The sequence below is a fragment of the Diceros bicornis genome, chromosome 34 (genome assembly GCF_020826845.1).
Source record: "Diceros bicornis minor isolate mBicDic1 chromosome 34, mDicBic1.mat.cur, whole genome shotgun sequence".
Classification (NCBI taxonomy): Eukaryota; Metazoa; Chordata; class Mammalia; order Perissodactyla; family Rhinocerotidae; genus Diceros; species Diceros bicornis.
In genome coordinates, this window is record NC_080773.1 from 36868680 (window position 1) to 36889468 (window position 20789).

The 20789-nt window shown below is 42.2% G+C and overlaps 1 protein-coding gene across 6 annotated transcripts in view; it reads right to left on the bottom strand.

The window, feature by feature from the left end:
- Window positions 1–541: 541 nt before the first annotated feature.
- Window positions 542–20789, bottom strand: part of LOC131397526 (zinc finger protein 211-like) — an 82455-nt gene continuing 62207 nt past the window's right edge. Inside the window, exons 1-5 of one of the 6 annotated variants that reach the window (XM_058530564.1) lie at window positions 13712–13942; window positions 13057–13095; window positions 12241–12367; window positions 3496–3618; window positions 542–2507 (exon numbers count right to left, since the gene is read on the bottom strand). In XM_058530564.1, the coding sequence (XP_058386547.1) occupies window positions 1039–2507; window positions 3496–3618; window positions 12241–12367; window positions 13057–13095; window positions 13712–13744 (1791 nt within the window). In that variant the 5' untranslated portion in view covers window positions 13745–13942 and the 3' untranslated portion in view covers window positions 542–1038. The other 5 variants (XM_058530561.1, XM_058530565.1, XM_058530563.1 and 2 more) reach the window with 5 other exon arrangements.

Here is a 20789-nt window from a genome sequence, read left to right on the forward strand (position 1 = left end):
ATAATTTTAGAAGGGACACGTTCCATCTACTGCAGTCTCCTCCACTCCAGTGTTACTGTACCAATTATGGTTCCCCCAAGACCCTGGAGTCTTACAGTGACAGTAGCCTAGTGAATTCTGGGTATCAGGACACACGGCTCCTTAGAGGACCTGGGGTAGAGATTCCCCAGAGAGATTCCCCTCAACTGAGCATTATGTGATAGCCACCAGAAACAAGAAAAACAATTCATGTTGTTCCCAGAAGCAGTGGAGGTTGTGACAATTTTGTGACTCCTCAGGGTGTTCTCTGACCCCACAAAACAACCTGACCCCCAGTCCACAAATTAGGACCACAAAGCCCTGCAGTCTTTCCTAGGAGATCTTGAGTAACAATGTAAATTAGGCCAAAAATGGAAAGAGAGGTATATTTTTCCATCATACTGTTGTCTCTGAGGCACACAAAGCATTGGACCACCACAAAAGGTGTTCACTCCTTAATGCTGGCAGAGCCCAATTGTTTTCAAAACACCTCACACAGTGAATAGAGCCCCAAGATCAAAGGTGGCATAAACAATAATGCCTTTATTACTGAAAAAACAAAGCAATACGAGGCAGGCAGTTCCCAGGTTCGTGACTTGGGGGCTGGGAAAACCCAAGATAAGTGTCATGTGAAACAGACATGTCCTTGAAAATGTAGTCCTTATTGAAAAGTCACCAGGAGAATTCAGGATATCTTCTAGCAATTGGGGAGGGGATAGAGGCCAGTTTCCCTGAGCACACTGGGTTGGTAACCGATGCACACTGTGTGGACCTGTCAGGTGGCAAAGGTGGAACGAATTCTGCCATAGAAACTGGCAGTGACATAAATCTGGCAAGAGCCCTGGGCAGGTTAGAAAGTGTAACAGCTCCTTAAAGATTCCCACGTGTCAGAAACTTAAGCAGAATCTCCCCACTGTCGTTTTTCAAATGTACTGGCTTTAACTAATGTAGATGGCTCCCTCATAAGTTCTGTCCTCTAGTGTAATTATGTTAAAAGGAAACTGCACATCCTCTGTACATCTAAAGCTTTTCTCCAGTGTGAAGTCTCTGGTGTAGAATGAGGTCAGATTTGCAGCTAAAGGATTCCCCACATTCACTGCACTCATAAGGCCTTTTTCCAATGTGAACTCTCCGGTGTTGAACGAGGCTGGAGCTTTGGCTAAAGGATTTTCCACATTCCCCACACTCATAAGGCCTTTCTCCAGTGTGAACTCTCAGGTGTTTAACAAGGTTAGATTTGCAGCTAAAAGATTTCCCACATTCACTGCACTCAATAGGTCTTTCTCCAGTGTGGACTCTCCAGTGGTTCTTGAGGTTAGAGCTATGGCTAAAGGATTTTCCACATTCCCCACACTCATAAGGCCTTTCTCCTGTGTGGACTTTCCGATGTGAACTGAAGCTGGAGCTTTGCTTAAAGGATTTCCCGCATTTACTGCACTCATAAGGCCTTTCTCCAGTGTGTAGTCTCCTGTGGTGAATGAGGCTGGAGCTTCGGCTAAAGGATTTTCCACATTCACTGCAATGATGAGGCCTTTCTCCAGTATGAACTCTCTGGTGGTATATGAGGCTGAAGTTTTGGCTAAAGGATTTCCCACATTCACTGCACTCATAAGGCCTTTCTCCAGTGTGAACTCTCTGATGCTGAATGAGGTTGGACCTTTGGCTAAAAGATTTTCCACATTCCCTGCACTCATAAGGCTTTTCTCCAGTGTGAACTTTCCTATGGCTATTGAGGCTGTAGCTTTGGCTAAAGGATTTCCCACATTCACCACACTCATAAGGCCTTTCTCCAGTGTGAACTCTCCGATGTATAATGAAGCTGGAGTAGTAAGTAAAAAATTTTCCACATTCATTGCATTCATAAGGCCTTTCTCCACTGTGAACTTTCTGGTGCTGAATGAGGTTACATCTTCGGGTGCAGGCTTTTCCACATTTGCTGCACTCATAAAGCCCTTCTCTGGTGAGGACTCTCTGGTCCTGATCAAGTGTGTCTGTGTAGCTGAAGGCTGTCTTGCATTCTCCCCAGTTGTGATGACTTTTTCCACTGTGACAGCCAGACTCATACTCATTATTGTTTGGCTTCTCCCCAGTGTGAGTGAGATGTTGATAGATAAACCCTATGCTGGCTAAAAAGTCCTTCCCAATCTCCTCACATGTAAGGGACTTCCCTGATACATGGACTGTGCAGCTCTTTATAAACGAAGCTCTGTCCACATAACTTCTGAAGGGTTTCTCTCTAATGTGCTGCCCCTGTTGAAGGTTGGCAGCAACACAGAATTGTTTCCCACATGTGTATGTTTTCTGCCCAAGATATGTTCTCTGGTACTCAGCCATGTGCAAAGTGTCTCTCAAGATCGGGCCACACATCTCAAAGGGCTGGGCCTCCTGGGATGATGAACCTGCCTTAAGAGTCCTGACCTGTGACACTCCTTGTACACAAATGCTCTGTTCAGAAGGTGCATGTCCATCTTCCACTCTATGCCAACAACCTGAAAGCAAAGAAGTGATGGTGAAGAACACGTTGATTTTACTGGGAGAGGGAAAAACCATCAGAAATGCACATGTGACAGGTTCAAGAACAAGTCCTTGGGATTGTTTTCAGTAAAACGGAGTTGGGGTCTGACTGAGGAAGCAGTTGTGCACTACTGGGTCCCTAAAGTCACAGAATCGGACAGGCCTACCAGGCACAGGACAGAAAGCAAAGGTGTGTAGCCCGGGGTGAAAGGCACATTCTAGAACTCACACTTCTGTCAATGGCTTTTAGCAGCACTACGTCTGCTAGTGACATGTGATGCTGTGCAGAAGTCTATGTCCAGGCCCAGGAAAATCTGACTGGAACAAAATAACAGCTGTTCAAGGATTATTAAAAGACATGGGCATATTTCAGGATGCAACAATGTTGGAGAGCACTGTGGAGGGCATAGTGTGAGAAGGGAGCGAGATACGCAGTCTGGAGAGTGGGGATTAGCGCTGAGCTGGAGTCAGAATAAAAATGACTAGTAGAAAGAACAAATTGGCACAGTGTCAAGAAAGGAGAAGGGAAGACAGAAGTGAGGTGTGGCCACTGGCAGTGGCACCAAAACACAAGTCAGGCAGGACAGGGGCCAGCCCCGTGGCTTAGTGGTTAAGTGTGCACGCTCCACTACTGGCAGCCCAGGTTCGGATCCCGGGCACGCACCGACGCACTGCTTCTCCAGCCATGCTAAGGCAGCGTCCCACATACAGCAACTAGAAAGATGTGCAACTATGACATACATCTATCTACTACGGCTTTGGGGAGAAAAAGGGAAAAAAAGGAGGAGGATTGGCAATAGATGTTAGCTCAGGGCCGGTCTTCCTCAGCAAAAAGAGGAGGATTGACATGGATGTTAGCTCAGGGCTGATATTCCTCACAAAAAAAAAAAAAAAGGCAGGACAAGTTCCTGGGATGATATGAATACAGCCCTGATGTCATGTTCTCCCCCTGTCGCCACTTACCTGGGTCAGGCCCCTTGTGAGCCCATCCCACTGACACTGGAGTCATGTCCATCCTGTGAAGCACAGAGGACTCTTCCTCTATGCCCAGCTGAGCCATTGCATGGGGCCTGGAGGATCCAAATCCTAAGGGAAAGACAGGACAGGTCAGTGGCCAGCACTGGACCAGAACAACTCAGCACACAACAGATCACAGCAAAGATATTTAAATAGTATATGAAGTACTTCCAAGCACAGCTACAGGAAAGATGGCAGATTATAAACACCAGGAATCTGTCTCTCCGCCTGGACAACAGTGCACTGGCAGAATCAATCTAATGTAATTATTTTACAACTCTTGAGTCTACTAAAGGCTGGCAACATGCTAAATTGATTTAATTTTGGTCAATTTCAGCTCCTACCATGGTACTGGTTATACATCCCCCAACTCACCCAATTCCCTAACTCTAAGCCCCAGGGCAGGCAGCCATGCACATGTTCCTGGAGCAGCTTGCAGGAGCCAGGGTGCACAATAAGGACCCTATCTTCTAAATATCAGGGACCTGTGCTGTGATTCAGAGGACTTAAAGGGCAAGCATCTATCCCCTCCACCTCCTCTCCCTTAATTTTTCTTTTATTCCACTTTTGGGAGCGATAAATTCAACAACTATGATAATCAAAATCAATCATTTATATGGTGGAATTTAGAAAGTCACCCTGCATGCCCAGGGAAAGTCGAGGGTCAGAATACCCGTCTAAAGATCTTACGTTTACAGCTCACATTAATCTCCAGCACAGAGACACCTTAGGACCATTAAAAAAACAAACAACAACAAAACCCAACAGCAAACCGTAAGAAGGGGAGAGGATTGGATTTCTTGAGTTACCACATCACAAGACACAAATGTCCAGTTTTCAACCAAAAATCACAGAACATAAAGAGCAACAGGAAAGTATGGCCCATTCTAAGGAAAAACCTAGATCAAGAGAAACTGTAGAGTGACATCAACATCATGGCAGAGTGAGTAGTTCCCTTTGTTTCTCCCCTCTAAGTTACAACTAAATGGACATTTATTAACCAACAGAGGATTCCCGACTGAGCACAATAGGATGCCTGAGAGATCCATGCAGCCATACATCTGAACGTGGGTGGACTGGATCCCTGGGAAGCAGTGGAATTGGGTGAGCGGACCCCTCTCCCTCCCCAGTAGCAGTGATCCAGGTCACAGGTCCTCACACAGTGGTCAGCGTGACTGTAAGAGGAGACTGGGGCAGCCCAGACTGCATGCTAATGCTTTCAGATTGGTGGCCCAGCCCATGGGAGTGGCCACTGTGCCATGGAAGCCCCACCCATGGGAATGCTCCTCACCAAGTGGTGGCAGCTCAGCCTGCACGAGAGACCCCACTCACCAAGTGCAGGAGCTCAGCTGAGCTGCTCACAAGTGCAGAGCTGGCCCCCACTCTAAAGAAAGCGCCTCTGCCCTCCTGGCAAGTACAGCAGCTCAGACACTCCCCTGCCAAGTGCAGTGGTCCCACCTGCATGAGAGCAACCCAGAGGGGAGCACAGAGGCCCCACCAACACGTGCGTGCATGACCTGCCAAACAGCTGTGGCCAGGGCACACAAACACAGAGCAGCCCTACTGGCACAACTTCCAGCAGACGAGGCGAGATCAGAAAACACAGCTCTTGCCCCCCACAGTGGTGGCAGGTGGAATCTGTGACGTGATACTACCACAAAAGCACCAGCAAAGGATCAGTTCATTAAACACCATGCAGAACTACAGAAACACTTCAGAGCAGAAGAAAAATGACATTTCCAGAAATCAATTCTGAACACACAGAAATTTAGAATCTAAATGAAAAAGAATTCAAAATAGTTGTCATAAAGTAACTCAAGGAGTTACAAGAAAACTCAGAAAGACAGTTCAATGAGCTCAGAAATAAAATTAATGAGCAGAAGGAATACTTCACCAAAGAGATTGAACCTCTAAAAAAAAACTAAACAGAAGAACAAAATTAATGATTAAAAATAATCTAGAAACCATAAAAAACAGAGCTGACATCATGGAGGACAAAATTAGTGATTTAGAGAATAGAAATACACAAATGCTTCAGATAGATGAGGAGAGAGAACTAAGATTTAAAAAAAATGAAAAAATTATTTGAGAAATATCTGACAAGTAGAAAAAGAAATAAAAACATTATGGGGATTCCAGAGGGAGAAGAGAGGGATAAAGGAGCAGAAAGCTTGTTCAAAGAAATAATGGCTGAGAACTCCCCAAACCTGGGGAAGAAACTGGACTTACCAGTACATGAAGCCAATACACCTAATGACATCAATGCAAAAAGATCTTCTCCATGGCATATACTATTAAAACTGGCAAAAATCAATGACAAAGAAAGAATATGAAGGGCCGCAAGGCAGAAGAAAACAACCTAAGAGAAACCCCTACCAGGCTTTCAGTGGATTTCTCAGCAGAAACCTTATAGGCTAGGAGAGAATGGAATGATATATTCAAAATACTGAAAGACATAAAATTTCAGCCAAAAGCCAAGAACACTCTATCCAGGGAAACTATCCTTCAGATACGATAGAAAACAAAAGCTTTCCCAGATAAACAAAAGCTGAGGGAGTTAAGCAACACTAGGCCTGCCTTACAAGACACGTTGGAAGGAGCCCTCCCACCTGAAACTAAAAAGCAAAGGTTTACAAAACCTTGAGCAAGCCAATAAACAGACAGACAGAATCAGAAAATTGAAGCTCCATATCAGAAGAGATTAGTAAACAATTATAACGTAAAAGATAATGGGAAGGAAAGCATCAAACATAACTATAAACACAACAATTTAATCACAAACTCACAACAGAAAGAAAAGGACAATTTATGACAACAAAAACTCAGAGGGGAAGAGGAAAGGGATGGAAAGTGCTTAGACTAATGGAAATAAGAGACTATCAGAAAATGGACTATCTCATCTTTGAGATCTTTCATACAAAAATCATGGTAACCACTAAACAAAAAAATCAGAGCACAGTCACAAATCATAAATAAAGAAAAAACTCAGAAAACCATTATAGAAAACCACAAAACTGAAATGGCAGTGAGAAATACAAGGGAAAAGAAATAATAGAAATACGGAAGAACGCAAAACTAGAGATAAAATGGCAGTATTAAGCCCTCATATATCAATAATCACTATAAATGTAAATGGATTGAATTCTCCAGTCAAAAGACAGAGTCGCTGGATGGATTAAAAAACAAGACCCAACAATATGCTGCCTCCAGGAAACACATCTCAGCTCTAAAGACAAACATAAGCTGACAGTGAAGGGATGGAAGACTATACTCCAAGCTAATGGCAAACAAAAGAAAACAGGTGTTGCCATACTTAGACAAAGTACATTTCAAGATAAAAAAGACAATGAGTGACAAAGAGGAGCAGTATATAATGATAAAAGGGACATTCCACCAAGAGGACATAACACTTATGAACATATATGCACGTAACACAGAACCACCAAAGTATATGAAGCAACTATTAACGTACCTAAAGAGAGAAACTGACAACAACACAATAATAGTAGGGGACCTCAACACCCCACTTACATCAATGGATAGATCAACCAGACAGAAAATCAACAAGGAAACAGAGACCTTAAATGAAATACCAGACCAGATGGACTTAATAGATATATATAGAACATTCCATCCAAAAATAGCAGAATACACATTCTTCTCAAGTGCACATGGTACATTCTCAAAGATAGACCATATGCTGGGAAATGAGGCAAGCCTCAATAAATTTAAGAAGACTGAAATCATATCAAGCATCTTTTCCAACCACAACACTATGAAACTAGAAATCAACTACAACAAAAAGGCTGGGAAAGTCACAAATATGTGGAGACTAAACAACATGCTACTGAGCAATCAGGGGATCAATGACGAAATCGAACGAGGAATCAAAAATACCTGGAGACAAATGAAAATGAAAACACAACATAGCAACTCTTATGGGATGCAGCAAAAGCGGTCCCAAGAGGAAAATTTATTGCAATACAGAACTACCTCAACAAACAAGAAAAATCTCAAGTAATCTTAAACTACACCTAACAGAACTAGAAAAAGAAGAACAAACAAAGCCCAAAGTCCGCAGATGGAGGAAAATAATAAAAATTAGAGCAGAAATAAATGAAATAGAGACTAAAAAAAACAATAGAAAGGATCAATGAAACTAAGAGCTGCTTGTTTGAGAAGATAAACAAAACTGACAAACCCTTAGACAGAAGCACTAAGGAAAAAAGAGAAGCCTCAAATAAATAAAACTAAAAATGAAAGAGGAGAAATTACAAGGGAAACCACAGAAATACAAAGGATTATAAGAGAATACTACGAAAAACTATATGCCAAAATGGATAACCAAGGAAAAAATGGACAAATTCTTAGACTCATGCAACCTCCCAAAACTAAATCAAGAAGAAATAAAGAATCTGAATAGACCAATCTTAAGTAAAGAGATTGAAACAGTAATCAAAAACCTCCCAAAATATAGAAGTTCAGGGCCAGATGGCTTCTCTGGAGAATTCTACCAAACATTCGAAAATTTAATACTTATCCTTCTCTAACTATTCCAAAAAATTGAAGAAGAGGGAATGCTTCCTAACTCATTCGATGAGGCCAACATCACCCTGATACCAAAACCTGACAAGGACAACACAAAGAAGGAAAACTACAGGCCAATATCGCTGATGAACACAGATGTAAAAATCCTCAACAAAATATTGGCAAATTGAATACAACAATACATTAAAAGGATCATACACCATGATCGAGTGGGATTTATACCAGGAACACAGAGAGGGTTCAACATCTGCAAATCAATCAATGTGATACACCACGTTTATACAACGAGGAATAAAAATCACATGATCATTTCAATAAATGCAGAGCAAGTAATTGACAAGATCAAACACCCGTTTATGATAAAAACTGTCAACAAAATGGGTATAGAGGTACCCCAACTTAATAAAGGCCATATATGACAAACCCACAGCCAACATTATACTTAATGGTGAAAAACTAAAAGCCATCCCTCAGAGAACAGGAACAAGACAAGGGTAGCTACTCTCACCACTCCTATTCAACGTAGTACTGGAGGTTTTGCTAGATCAATTAGGCATGAAAAAGAAAATAAAAGGTATGCAAACTGGAAAAGAAAAAATAAAACTCTTGCTGTTTGTGGATATCATGATCCTATATATAGAACACCCTAAAGAAGCCACCAGAAAGCTATTAGAAATAATCAACAACTACAGCAAAGTTGCAGAATACAAAATCAATCTACAAAAATCAGTTGCATTTCAATACACTAACAACGAACTAGCAGAAAGAGAAGTCAAGAATACAATCCCATTTACAACTGCAACAAAAAGAATAAAATATCTAGGTAGAAATTTAACCAAGGAGGTGAAAGAGCTATACACCGAAAACTGTAAGACATTACTGAAAGAAACTGAAGAAGACTCAAAGAAATGGAAAGATATTCCATGCTCATGGATTGGAAGAATAAACCTAGTTAAAATGTCCATATTACCTAAAGAAACCTACAGATTCACTGTAATCCCAATCAGAATCTCAATGATGTTCTTCACGGAAATAGAACAAAGAATTCTAAAATTCATATGGGGCAACTAAAGACCCTGAATAGCCAAAGCAACCCTGAGAAAAAAGAACCAAGCTAGAGGCATCATAACCCCTGACTTCGAAATATACTACAAAGCTATAGTAATCAAAACAGCATGGTACTGGCACAAAAACAGATCAATGGAACAGAATTGAAAACCCAGAAATAAAACCACATATTTCTGGACAGCTAATGTTTGACAAAGGAGCCAAGAACACACAATGGAGAAAGGAAAGTCTCTTCAATAAGTGGTATTGGGAAAACGACAGCCACATGCAAAAGAATGAAAGTTGACCATTATGTTACACCACACACAAAAATTAACTCAAAATGGATTAAAGACTTGAAAGTAACACCTAAAACTATAAAACTCCTAGAAGAAAAGATAGGCTGTACACTCTTTAACATCAGTCTCAGCAGCATCTTTTTGAATACCATGTCTACTCAGGCAAGGGAAACAAAAGAAAAAATAAACAAATGGCACTACATCAGACTAAAAAGCTTCTGCAAGGCAAAGGAAATCATGAACAAAATGAAAAGACAACCCAACAACTGGGAGAAAATATTTACAAATCACATATCTTACAAAGGGTTAATCTCCAAAATATATAAAGAACTCATATGACTCAACAACAAAAAGACAAACAACCTGATGAAAAAATGGGCAGAAGATATGAACAGACATTTTTCCAAAGAAAATATACAGATGGCCAACAGGTACACAAAAAGATGTTCAACATCACTATTAGGGAAATGTAAATGAAAATTACAAAGAGATATCACCTCACACCCTTCAGAATGTCTGTAATTAACAAGACGAGAAATAATAAGTGTTGGAGAGGATGTGGAGAAAAGGGAACCCTCATACACTGCTGTGGGAATGCAAACTGGTGCAGCTACTACGGAAAATAGTATGGAAATTTCTCAAAAAATTAAGAATAGAAATACCATACAACTCGGCTATCCCACTACTAGGCATTTATCCAAAGAATACGAAATCAACAATACAAAGAGACATATGCACCCCTATGTTCTTTGTAGCACTATACACAATAGCCAAGACATGGAAGCAACCCACATGCCCATTAAATAATGAATGTATAAAGACATGTGGTACATATATACAACACAATACTACTCAGCCATAAAAAAGATAAAATTGTCCCATTTGCAACAACATGGATGGACCTTGATGATATTATGTTAAGTGAAATAAGCCAGACAGAGAAAGACGAACACTGTATGATTTCACTCATATGTGGAAGATAAACAAATACATGGATAAAGAGAAATTAGTAGTTACCAGAGGGGAAAGGTTACCACCACCAGAGTGTGGGCAAAGGGGTTAAAGGGGCACATATGTATGGTGAGGGATAAAAACTAGACTACTGCTGGTGAGCACAATGTAGGCTATACAGAAACTGATATATAATAATGTACATCTCAAATTACACAGTGTTATAAACCAATATGACCTCAATAAAGTAAAATTAAAAAAAAAGAGAAACTGTCCTTGAGAAGGACCGATGGTACACTTATGAGACAAAGACTTTAAAAGCACTGTCTAAAAGACGTCGGAGAAGTATATGAAAATGTGGACAAAGTCAAGAAAACGTTGCGCTAACAAAATGAAAATGTCAAGAAAGAGATAAAAACATAAAAAAAGAACCAAAAAAGAAATTCTGGAGCTGAGAAGTATAGTAACTGAATGAAAAAATTCATTAGAGGGATTCAATAGCAGATTTGAGCAGGCAGAAAAAACAATCAGTGAACTTGAAGATATCAAATCTGAGGTAAAAACAAAAAATTCAACAAAACTGAACAGAGCATAAGGACCTATGGGATACCATCAGATGGACCAATACAAGCAAAGTGGTAGTTCAGAGAAGACAGATGAAAGAGCAGACAGGTTATTTGAAGAAATAATGGCTGAAAACTTGCCAAATGTGATGAAAGACACGAATATTAACATCTAAGAATCTAGGCGAAATACAAGCAGAATAAACTCAGAGACTCACAGTGGCTCACTATAATCAAAGTGTCAAAAGCCAAAAGCAAAGAGAAAATCTTGAAAGCAGCAAGACAGAAGTGACTCATCACATACAAGGGACCCCCAATAACATTATCAGCATATTTTTCATTAGAAACCATGGAGGCCAGAAGGCAGTGGGTTGACAAATTGAAAGTGCTGAAGAAAAAAAAAAATGTCAACTAAGAATCCTTTATCAAGCAAAACTATCCCTCAAAAATGGGGAAATTAAGGCATCACAGACAAACACTGAGGAAATTCTTTACTGCTAGACATGTCCTGCAAGAAATACTAAAGGGAGTCCTTCAGGTTAAAATGAAAGGACACTGGATAATAACCGAAAGCCATTTGAAAAAATAAAGATCTCTGATAAAGTTAAAAACATTCACAATTATAAAAGCTGGTTTTATCGTAACTTGATTCTATAATGCTACTTCTTATTTTCTACATTATTTAAGATATTAATACATGAAAAACAATTATTAGTCTAAGTTTTTGGACACACAACATATAAAGATGTAATTTTGTGACATTAATAACTGAAAGAGGTGGAGATGAAGCTGTATAGAAGCAGAGATTTAAAAAAATTATTATTGAAGCTAAGTTTGCATAAATTCAAATTATGTGTTACAATTTTAGGATGATTGTGATGGTTACACAACAATGAGAATGCACTAAATGCAACTTAGATACGATAAATTTCTTGTTAGGTATACTTTACCACAATTAGAAAAAAGGGAAAAGAACCTTGGAGGAGGATCTGGCAAGAACAGTCTTTGAAAGTAGTGACCACGTGGGATCCATTAGGCTGACCTCAAGACTACTGATCCCAAATCCTTCCCTGTGAGGCTTTGGGGAAGCAGAAATTGGGACGATAAGGGAAGAGAAGTAGGGATGCACTCAGCCAAGCCCTAGTAACCACAGCACCTACCCAGGGAACAGGGGAAGGAAGCAGTGCCCATGGTTCACAAGCAAGAAAAGACACAGCTGCCCCTGGGAAAAACAGAAAGGCAGAGCCTCAACCAGGGCACGGGGGTGGGTGTGAGGGCCTTACCCAACGAGGATGTAAGTGCAAAGTTCTCCAGCATCACATCGTGGTACAGCCGTCTCTGAGCCTCATCAAGGAGATCCCATTCCTCCCAGGAGAAATATAGGGCCACATCCTCAAAGGTCACACTTCCCTGCCAGGATAGAGACAACGAAACCATGAATGGCCTCACTCCTGCAGACCCACAATCTATCTCACCACACATCTACCCCATGTCCATCCTCCTCCCAAGATCCCCAAATCAGAGAAGATACCAGACCCTGATGCCATTGGTGTCTGATCTCTTCTCACACTCCCATTAATCACTGTGTTCACCCTGTTTTCCACTCTGCAACCAGGGGGAGCCTGTTAAGACCTAGATAAGATCACCTCCCTCCTCTGATCTAGAGCTCCCATGGTCTCCAGAATAGATGCCTAACTTCATAGGCAGTGGTTCCAAGCCTTACTCTCCCCCCCCCCCCCCCCCCCCCCCCCCCCCGTCCCATCCCCATCCCCATCCCTATCCCCATTCCCACAGTTTGCTCTCACCAGAAAGAAAAGGGACCTGCAATTCCCTGAACCAGCTCTGCCTCACTTCCAGCAGTTCCACTTACTGGTACCTGTTCTTGTGATAAGCTTCCACACCTCTTCCCATTGATGGCCCCAAACGGGAACCACAACACATAACCCCTGGCCTAGACTCAGGACCCTGAGCTTGGGGATCCTCCGGGGTCCTCAATCCCAAGGGCTGGGAGAGCAGCAGGTGAAGAGTCTCATGACACCACAAATCTGGAGAAAATATGGGCTGGGACTAGTGAAGGACTGGGACAACCTTCCACTTACCTGTGTAGGTTCCACAAGCACTTCTGCAGCCACGGAAACCTGTGGGAAGAGGCAGGTCTTAGAGGAATGTGACCATGGCCGTGCTCCACGGGCTCTGGCCTTCCCCCTACTCCTGCCAGGCCCCAGAGCCAGGTAACCTCGGGTGGACTGTCTAATCTCTGTGCTGCCCCTTGCCCGTTGTGTGTCCTTGGAATACAACTCAACTTTCCTCTGCCTCAATGTTTTCGTCGCCTTCTATAGTCTGATCTTCTGCTGAACTTTCTTTGCAGGATTTTTCAAAGCCTCACTCAGATCATGTTTCTTTTTTGCTCAAAATTCTCCACGGCTCCCGGGGCCCTGAGAAAGACAGTGCAACTCCTCAGCCCGCCATTGCAGGTGCCACTCTACCCAAACTGTGTTCCCTGAAACCAACGTGGACCCCAATTTTCTCCGATGTTCCCGGCTCAGTCACCCCTCCAGGCCTTTCCCCCGCCGGGCCCTCCCCTGGGACCCTCTCTCACACCCGTCACCCCGGCTCTCAGAAACAGGCCCCACGAGCGCCACCCCGTCCCGGACACCGGGGCCTGGGCTGCCGGCCCGTGAGCGGCGCCCGCACTCGGGGCTCTAGGGCTGGGCTGGGCTGAGGGCGGGGAGGGCGCGGAGCACGAGCACTGACCTGAGCCGGCTCCGTCCGCGCGGCCGCCGCCATGGGACTCTGGGGGCGGAGCGGGGCCGGGAGCGGCGGGAGAGGAGGGGACCCGGGCACGGCGGTCCCTCTCCCGGCCCTGGCGCGGGTCCCTCGGGCGGCGTCGCCGAGCCTCAGAGCCGCCCTGTGCAGCGGTGACAACACCTCCTCTTGTGGCTTCTCTGTCCGCGACCTCGCGCCCGACCTCGCGATCCGAGCCGGAGCTCCTCACCCGGGCCAACGGACCTGACAGCCGCTACGACGACCGCGACGAAAAACGCCGGAGTCCCGCCTCAAGGCTGTTCGCCCTCCCGGAAATGCCCCCTCTCTGGAATTTCATTGGGCGAGTGCTGCTGCCGCTCAACGCTTCGCTTTCTGGGTAATGTAGTTCCCGCGGCCTCAAAGGCCTAGAGGCCGCACAGAAAATCTCTTAAAGAAATGGCCTAGCAGCGCTGGTAGGCTGCTGGGAAATGACCTCACTCTACTTGCTGCGAGGGGAAGGGGTGGCAGGCCAAATTCTGGGGTTTCTCAAGTGTTCTTAAAAGTATTCAGTGCTACTAATCACTTAAGTATTTAGACATTATTTCAAACTCAATGAAGCTGACTCCAGTGGACATCCACTGATAGCTGGAAGTGAATAAACATTACCTTATTGCGCTTGAAATGCATGCAGCCTGAAGCGTTAAAGTCATTTTTGTGAGCTTCAGTAGGTTTGTGACTAGGGAACCAGGCAAAAACAGGGTTACTGAGGATCTGGTCAACAACTAACATGGTCTGTCAAATGTTTTTCAGACAAGAAGAAACTACATGTTCTGTTTTGTGAAGCTGCCCTCCCCTTTTGCAGATGTTGCTATCTTGCAGAGAAACTCACGCGTCTGCAAGACCCCTGCAAAATGTTCCAGCATCAAGTGTCCTAAAGTTACCTTAAACTTATTAGCATCTTAAATTCTTCTTTTCTGAAAAGGTCCATAAAGCCATGTTTACCTGCTATGCATGCACTCTAAATGAATACAGTTGTTACAGTTGTTACAAATAGACCAGTTATCCTCTGCTCTCTTGTGTATAAAGTCTCTACTGGCTCAGGGAGACACTGCTTTGGGAGCCATCCCTGATGTTCTCCATTGCCTGTGCAAGCAATAAACCTTTACTTCACCTACTTCTGCCTTGGTTGTGCTTTTTGGCTCTACACTCACCAAGAGACAAACCCATTGAGTTCGGTTACAGGTTTGGTCTGGGACGAGAAAAGACATCATTCAGGGCCATGATAGAGAAGATAGAGGAGATATTGGGCAGCTCTGAAGCCGGTGAGCAAGGTGGGATCTGGGCCTCGGGTCTCCACAGAAAATGTCTCTCCTGCCTGTATAGTCAGCGATTGAGCCCAACTCAGTGAGAAATACTGTCTTATCCATAAAACATAAAATTGTTTTATCTATATAACATAATTATAACTGCTTTATACATGCACAATCTTTTTCCTAATATACATAGAAAGTTTTTAATGTATAAAATATCAAATTAACTATTGTTTGCTAAGGAGCACTACACCATGTACATTTGCAAAACGGAAAGTGAAAAGTCCCTGATAATTCTACTCCTGGAGAAAGTCAATGTTTGCAGCATGGTATCTTTTTAGAATTCTGTCTGCACATGGATACATAAAGGTATGTTCCTGTTTTTTTTGTTTGTTAGTGCCCTCCAGTCAATTCCTGTGGTATATCAGCCAATGCTCCGCTGCTATTCATAGGGTTTTCACGGCCAATTTTTTGGAAGTGGGTGGCCAGGTCTTTCTTCATACCCTGTGTCAGTTTGGAAGTTCTGCTGAAACCTGTCCACTATGGGTGGCCCTGCTGGTATTTGAAATACCAGTGGCCTAGCTTTCAGCATCACACCAACAGGCAACCACCACAGTAGGACTTCCCACAGATTTGTGGTGCGGGTCCCTGACCAGGAAATGAACTCAGGCTGCAGTGATGGGAGTGCCAGATCTTAACCACTACGCCAGCACATGTGTGTTTGTGCATTCATATATATTCCTATGCTAGTTGTTTTTTAGTAAAAAGGATGTCATACTTTGTATACCAACCTGTAGTTTGCTTTGCAGGCTTAACAGTATATCTTGCACAACCTAAATCTGCTTCCTCATTTTACACCTGATACTTCCTTATCTTGACCAGTTGGACATCTAAAGCTGCCTCCTTCTTTTAAGGGCTGCATTGCATTCCACCATCTGTATACGCCATGGAGTACTTTGGCAGTTGCCAGCGCCCCTCGGTCCTAAAGTGCCACTCCAGAGTGTGGGACCCGCTCCTGCTGCTGTCATATCTCTGTGGGCCAAGAACCGGGTGGTGAAGGGACCGGCTGCGAGGGCCGCGACTGGCTGGCCTGCGGGTGCCCAGGGCGCCCATTGGCTGCTGTATATGGAGCTAGAAACGTGGCCTCGGCCCCGTTAGGAGGACTTACTGGTGCAGGAGGACTTGGAGATGCAGGGAAGACTTCGCTTGGGCTGGGAGGAGCTGGGGCTTGCTGCTGGCCACCTGGGGGTGCGCCCAGCTTCTGGGGCGGGAGCGAGGGCTGCAGAGGTGAAAAGGCAGGACTCAGCCTTTTGGCACAAATTCCGGATTTAGCGTCTGTAGCCAAGCCAAGACCTCATTAGAGTACCTTTTAGCTCCTAGACGCCTCAAGACCAGCGCCTGTGAAAGGATGTCTCTGCCAGGAATGTCAGTGATGTGCCCACGCCACCTTGAGGATACTACTGTAGGTCTCATTCTGTGAGGTGCTCTTGACAGGCTGATTTCCCACTAGCAGCTCATGGCACAGCACCTCACTGCTCCCTAGATCAACCCTCTCACCTTACATTCACTCCTAGATCATTTTCAGGGGCCCAGTTGTCCAGAGTCTCACACATTGTCTTTTTCCTACAGGAATGTAAAGGAGGGAGCCCCCAGCAAAGTTCCAGAGAGAGGGAGTGTTTCCTTCCACAGCTACCAGTGAGCTGAGACCTGAGAGACCAAAGAAGACCTGGCCAGTCTCTCCCTGGCACTTGGGGTGCTCTCTGGGCTGACACTGAGTTTGGGAATGCCATTTATTAATATGAGTCAAGGTTCCAGAGAAGGCAAATAAGTGGACCAGCAATCCCATATGTTGGAATTAATCACTAAATCACTTGGCTCATTAGCAAAGGTGTATGCAGAAGAATTTTCATAGCAGCTTTAAGTGCAAACTAGAGGTACCTCAAGAGGGGAGTACGTGAGCACATTAAGGTTTATTCATACAATAAAACAAACTATGGTGATTATTATAGTGAACTAGTTCTATATTATTTAATAATGGAAACTTCTTGGTAAAATATTCATTAAAAATAGATTAGAGGGGCAGGCCCCGTGGTGTATTGGTTAAGTTCAGCATGCTCTGCTTTGACGGCCTGGGTCCGTGAGTTCGGATCCCAGGCTTGGACCTACACCACTCGTCAGCCATGCTGTGGCAGTGACCCACATTCAAAATGGAGGAACATTGGCACATGTGTTAGCTCAGGGCTAATCTTCCTCAAGCAAAAAAAGAGGAATTGGCAACAGATTTTAGCTTAGGGCAAATCTTCCTCAGCAGAAGAAAAAAATAGACTAGAGAACAGCAGGTATAAGTGAAGCACATTCCTTAAAGCTGTGGTTACATATAAATATAAGTGTTTGAAAAGGTTCTATTCAATAACAACCCAGGCTTCCACCTGGGTGCTACCTATGGAATTAATTAAACTAAATTAGTTTAAACTAAAAAATAGACATTCCATTATGGACAGTGTTCACTATTACTGTACATGGATGTGTATCCATCATGGAAATTGTTTAATATTATGTATCCATGATGGGTACACATTTTTCTCAAGATAATATGTATCTTGGCTTTGTAAATAAATTCTTAATATGCTTAAAACCTTTGCAATTCTACTTTTGCTGTCAATCCTTGATGCAGTGTGCAGATGTGTGGTGAAATGGGTGAGGGGTCTCTGGGAAATGAGAGGCCATCCTTTCATTCTTGGTCTCTGCAAAGCAGGAAGGTCCAGGGAAGGCATCAGCAGGAATGTGACGCAAGGGGATGGGAGGATGAGCTCACAGAGAGTGGAAATAATGAGGGTAAAGCTCTAAAACAGGATTGTGTTTGGCATTTTTCAGAAGCATCAGTAAGCCGGTGATTCTGTGAGTCCAGAGAAAACTGACCCTGTGGTTTTTTGGCCCATGGAAAACACTGAAGGAAGCCATTTAAAGAAATAGTGACACAGGGTAGTAAACATCACACGGTCTAGCGTTGATTACTTTTTTTTTCAATTTATTTTAAGTTTTTTTATTTTTGCAGGGAAAGATTTCGGCTCTGAGCTAACCTCTGTTGCCAATCTTCCTCTTTTTTTTTTCCCCTCCCCAAAGCCCCAGTGCATGGTTGTATATCCTAGTTGTAAGTCATTCTAGTTCTTCTCTGTGAGCCACTGCCATAGCATGGCAACTGACAGACGAGTGGTGTGGTTCCACAACCAGGAAAAGAACTGGGGCTGCCAAAGCTGTGAAAGTGCCGAACTTTAACCACTAGGCCATCAGGGCTGGCTCTATCATTGATTTCTGAAGCAACATACATCTTGTGTAACACTCCCTTACACACCCGAGTCTGCCTGTCAGAATTCTGTCTCACTTCATTCCTGATTTAGCTCTTCATGTACCATCATTTTCCAGTGCCATGGTTTAGTCATGTTTCCTACTGTCTGGTGCATGCAAGTCATCTATATCTAGCTAATAATACAAATAAAAGAGGAAATATTCCCAAGAGGAGGAAAGAGTTCAAAAGGGAAGATCCATGCCTAGATAAAAATTATTATAAAATTTAAAAAACTTTAAAGACAAAGTTAGACAAACTTATGGTATGAAAAAATGGATCACCCATGAAGAATAATGAAATTGAGTTCAGACTTTTCAACAATATCAGAAGGCACAAGACTAGAAAGTAGTAAGGCTTTTAAATAATTGAAGAAACAATGACCTTTAAACCGAGATCTTTTTCTATGTAGCCAGCATGTTATTTTAGAAGGGAAGATTAGTACGAGTATTCAATGCTAAATGTCAGAAGAGTCTTTACCACACTCACAGCCAGCATCGAAGGCACTAACAGAGAAAGTATTTAAGTAAGAAGAGTAAGTTAAGGAGAACTCTTTACACATCACTTGACTTAAGTTTTACTTCCTTAATTTAATCTTTATTTTCCCACTTTAAACTAATAGTTTGCGGATAGTCAGTGCCAGAGTTTGAAAGTGTATCTTGGTCTGCTCTACTCCTGACATCTCTCTTAAGAATGTATTTTAAAAAACAAAAAGTGATTCTGAGAGTTTTAAAACCTCACACAATACAGAACTATGCTGCATGTTTTTTCAAGTTTGATTCTGACAGAAGGATAACAAAATAAAAAATCTTCAATTCCATGTAAGATAATGTATAGTTCTATGAAGTTTTCAGAGTGAAACAAACCACAGCCTATACAGTCCTACATGTTTTCCATTAAAATCTGAATTTACTTAGCTTAAAATAGAGTAGTATTATTGATTGATAGTTATCCAGGAAGGAATTGGATTTAAAAGTGACCAAAGGACTACAGTTTGGAACTATTTGTTCATGACTTTTGTTGGTTAATTGTAAAGTTTTGAAATCATATATGAAACATACAAAACCATTTCCTGGTTGAAACTCTTGGATAAACTGAGTCAATCAAATGAAAAGACACTTCTCAGAATGCAGCATAAACATGGGCACAAAAATGTTCATAAATTGTGTGAGCTTTGATAAATTGGGATAGATCCAGTATGTATTTCACAAATGCAGTTCCCAGACCAGGCAGTTCCCAGACCAGGCGTATTAGCATCCCCTGGGATTTGGTAGAAATGCAAATTCATGCATGCTAACCCTCACTTACTCAATCAGAATCTCTAGAGGTGGGGCCGGCAATCAGGGTTTAACAGGCTTTCCAGGTGCATTTGAAAATGACTGGAATAGATAAACCAACATTAATGTAAGAGTTCTGGATTAGGAAAATTGTTTAAGCTCATAATTTTGGTGCAATAAATTAAAAATTGTTCATTCCTGGGAAATGAAATGAAATCGAAGGTGTTGTATAAATAAACAACCAAAAAATTGTAAAATGTCTGATCTATTGTGAAAATTAATAAGTATATTAAAAGTCTTTTAGAAAACATGAGATGACTTCCATGAAAGGAGATAATATGAGATCATTGGAAAAAAACAACTTTTTGTGATAAATAATAGAGAAAAGGAAAATGTAATTTGAGTTATTTCAAAATTTTTGCCATGTATTGGCAATGATTGAGCAAAAAAAAATTTATATTTGAATGTTGTTTAACAAAATCTGAACCTCCAAAATGAAAATTACTTATCTTTTCAAACCAATTAATACCATTTAAAAAAACTAATTGAATGTTATGAAAAAGTAAATTTTTTATCAAATACATAATATATCTTTTTAAAACGGAGATATAATTGACATATAACATTATGTTAGTTTAAGGTGCACAACAGGTTGATTTGATACACTTATACATTGCAGTATGTTTACTGTTGTCATGTACATAGTTATCATTTCTTTTTTGTAGTGAGAACACTTAAGATCTATTCTCTTAGCAACTTTCAAGTATATAATACAGTATTGTTAACTAAAATCACAATGCTGTGCATTAGATCCCCAGAAGTTATTCATCTTCTGATTCCAAGTTTGTGTCCTTTGACCAAATCTCCCCAATCTCCCCAACCCCCTGCCCCTGGTGACCATCATTCTACTCTCTGTTTCTACGAGTGCAGCTTTTATAGATTCCACATATAAGTGAGATCATACAGTATTTGTCTTTCTGTGTCTGGCTCATTTCACTTAGCATAATGCCCTCAAGATCCATCCATGTCATTGCAAATGGGAGGATTTCCTTCTTTCTCATGGCTGAATAATATTCTACAGTATATATATATGTGTGTGTGTATATATATATATGTCTTGACATGAGTACAGCCATGTTTGGCTGCTCCATTGACCC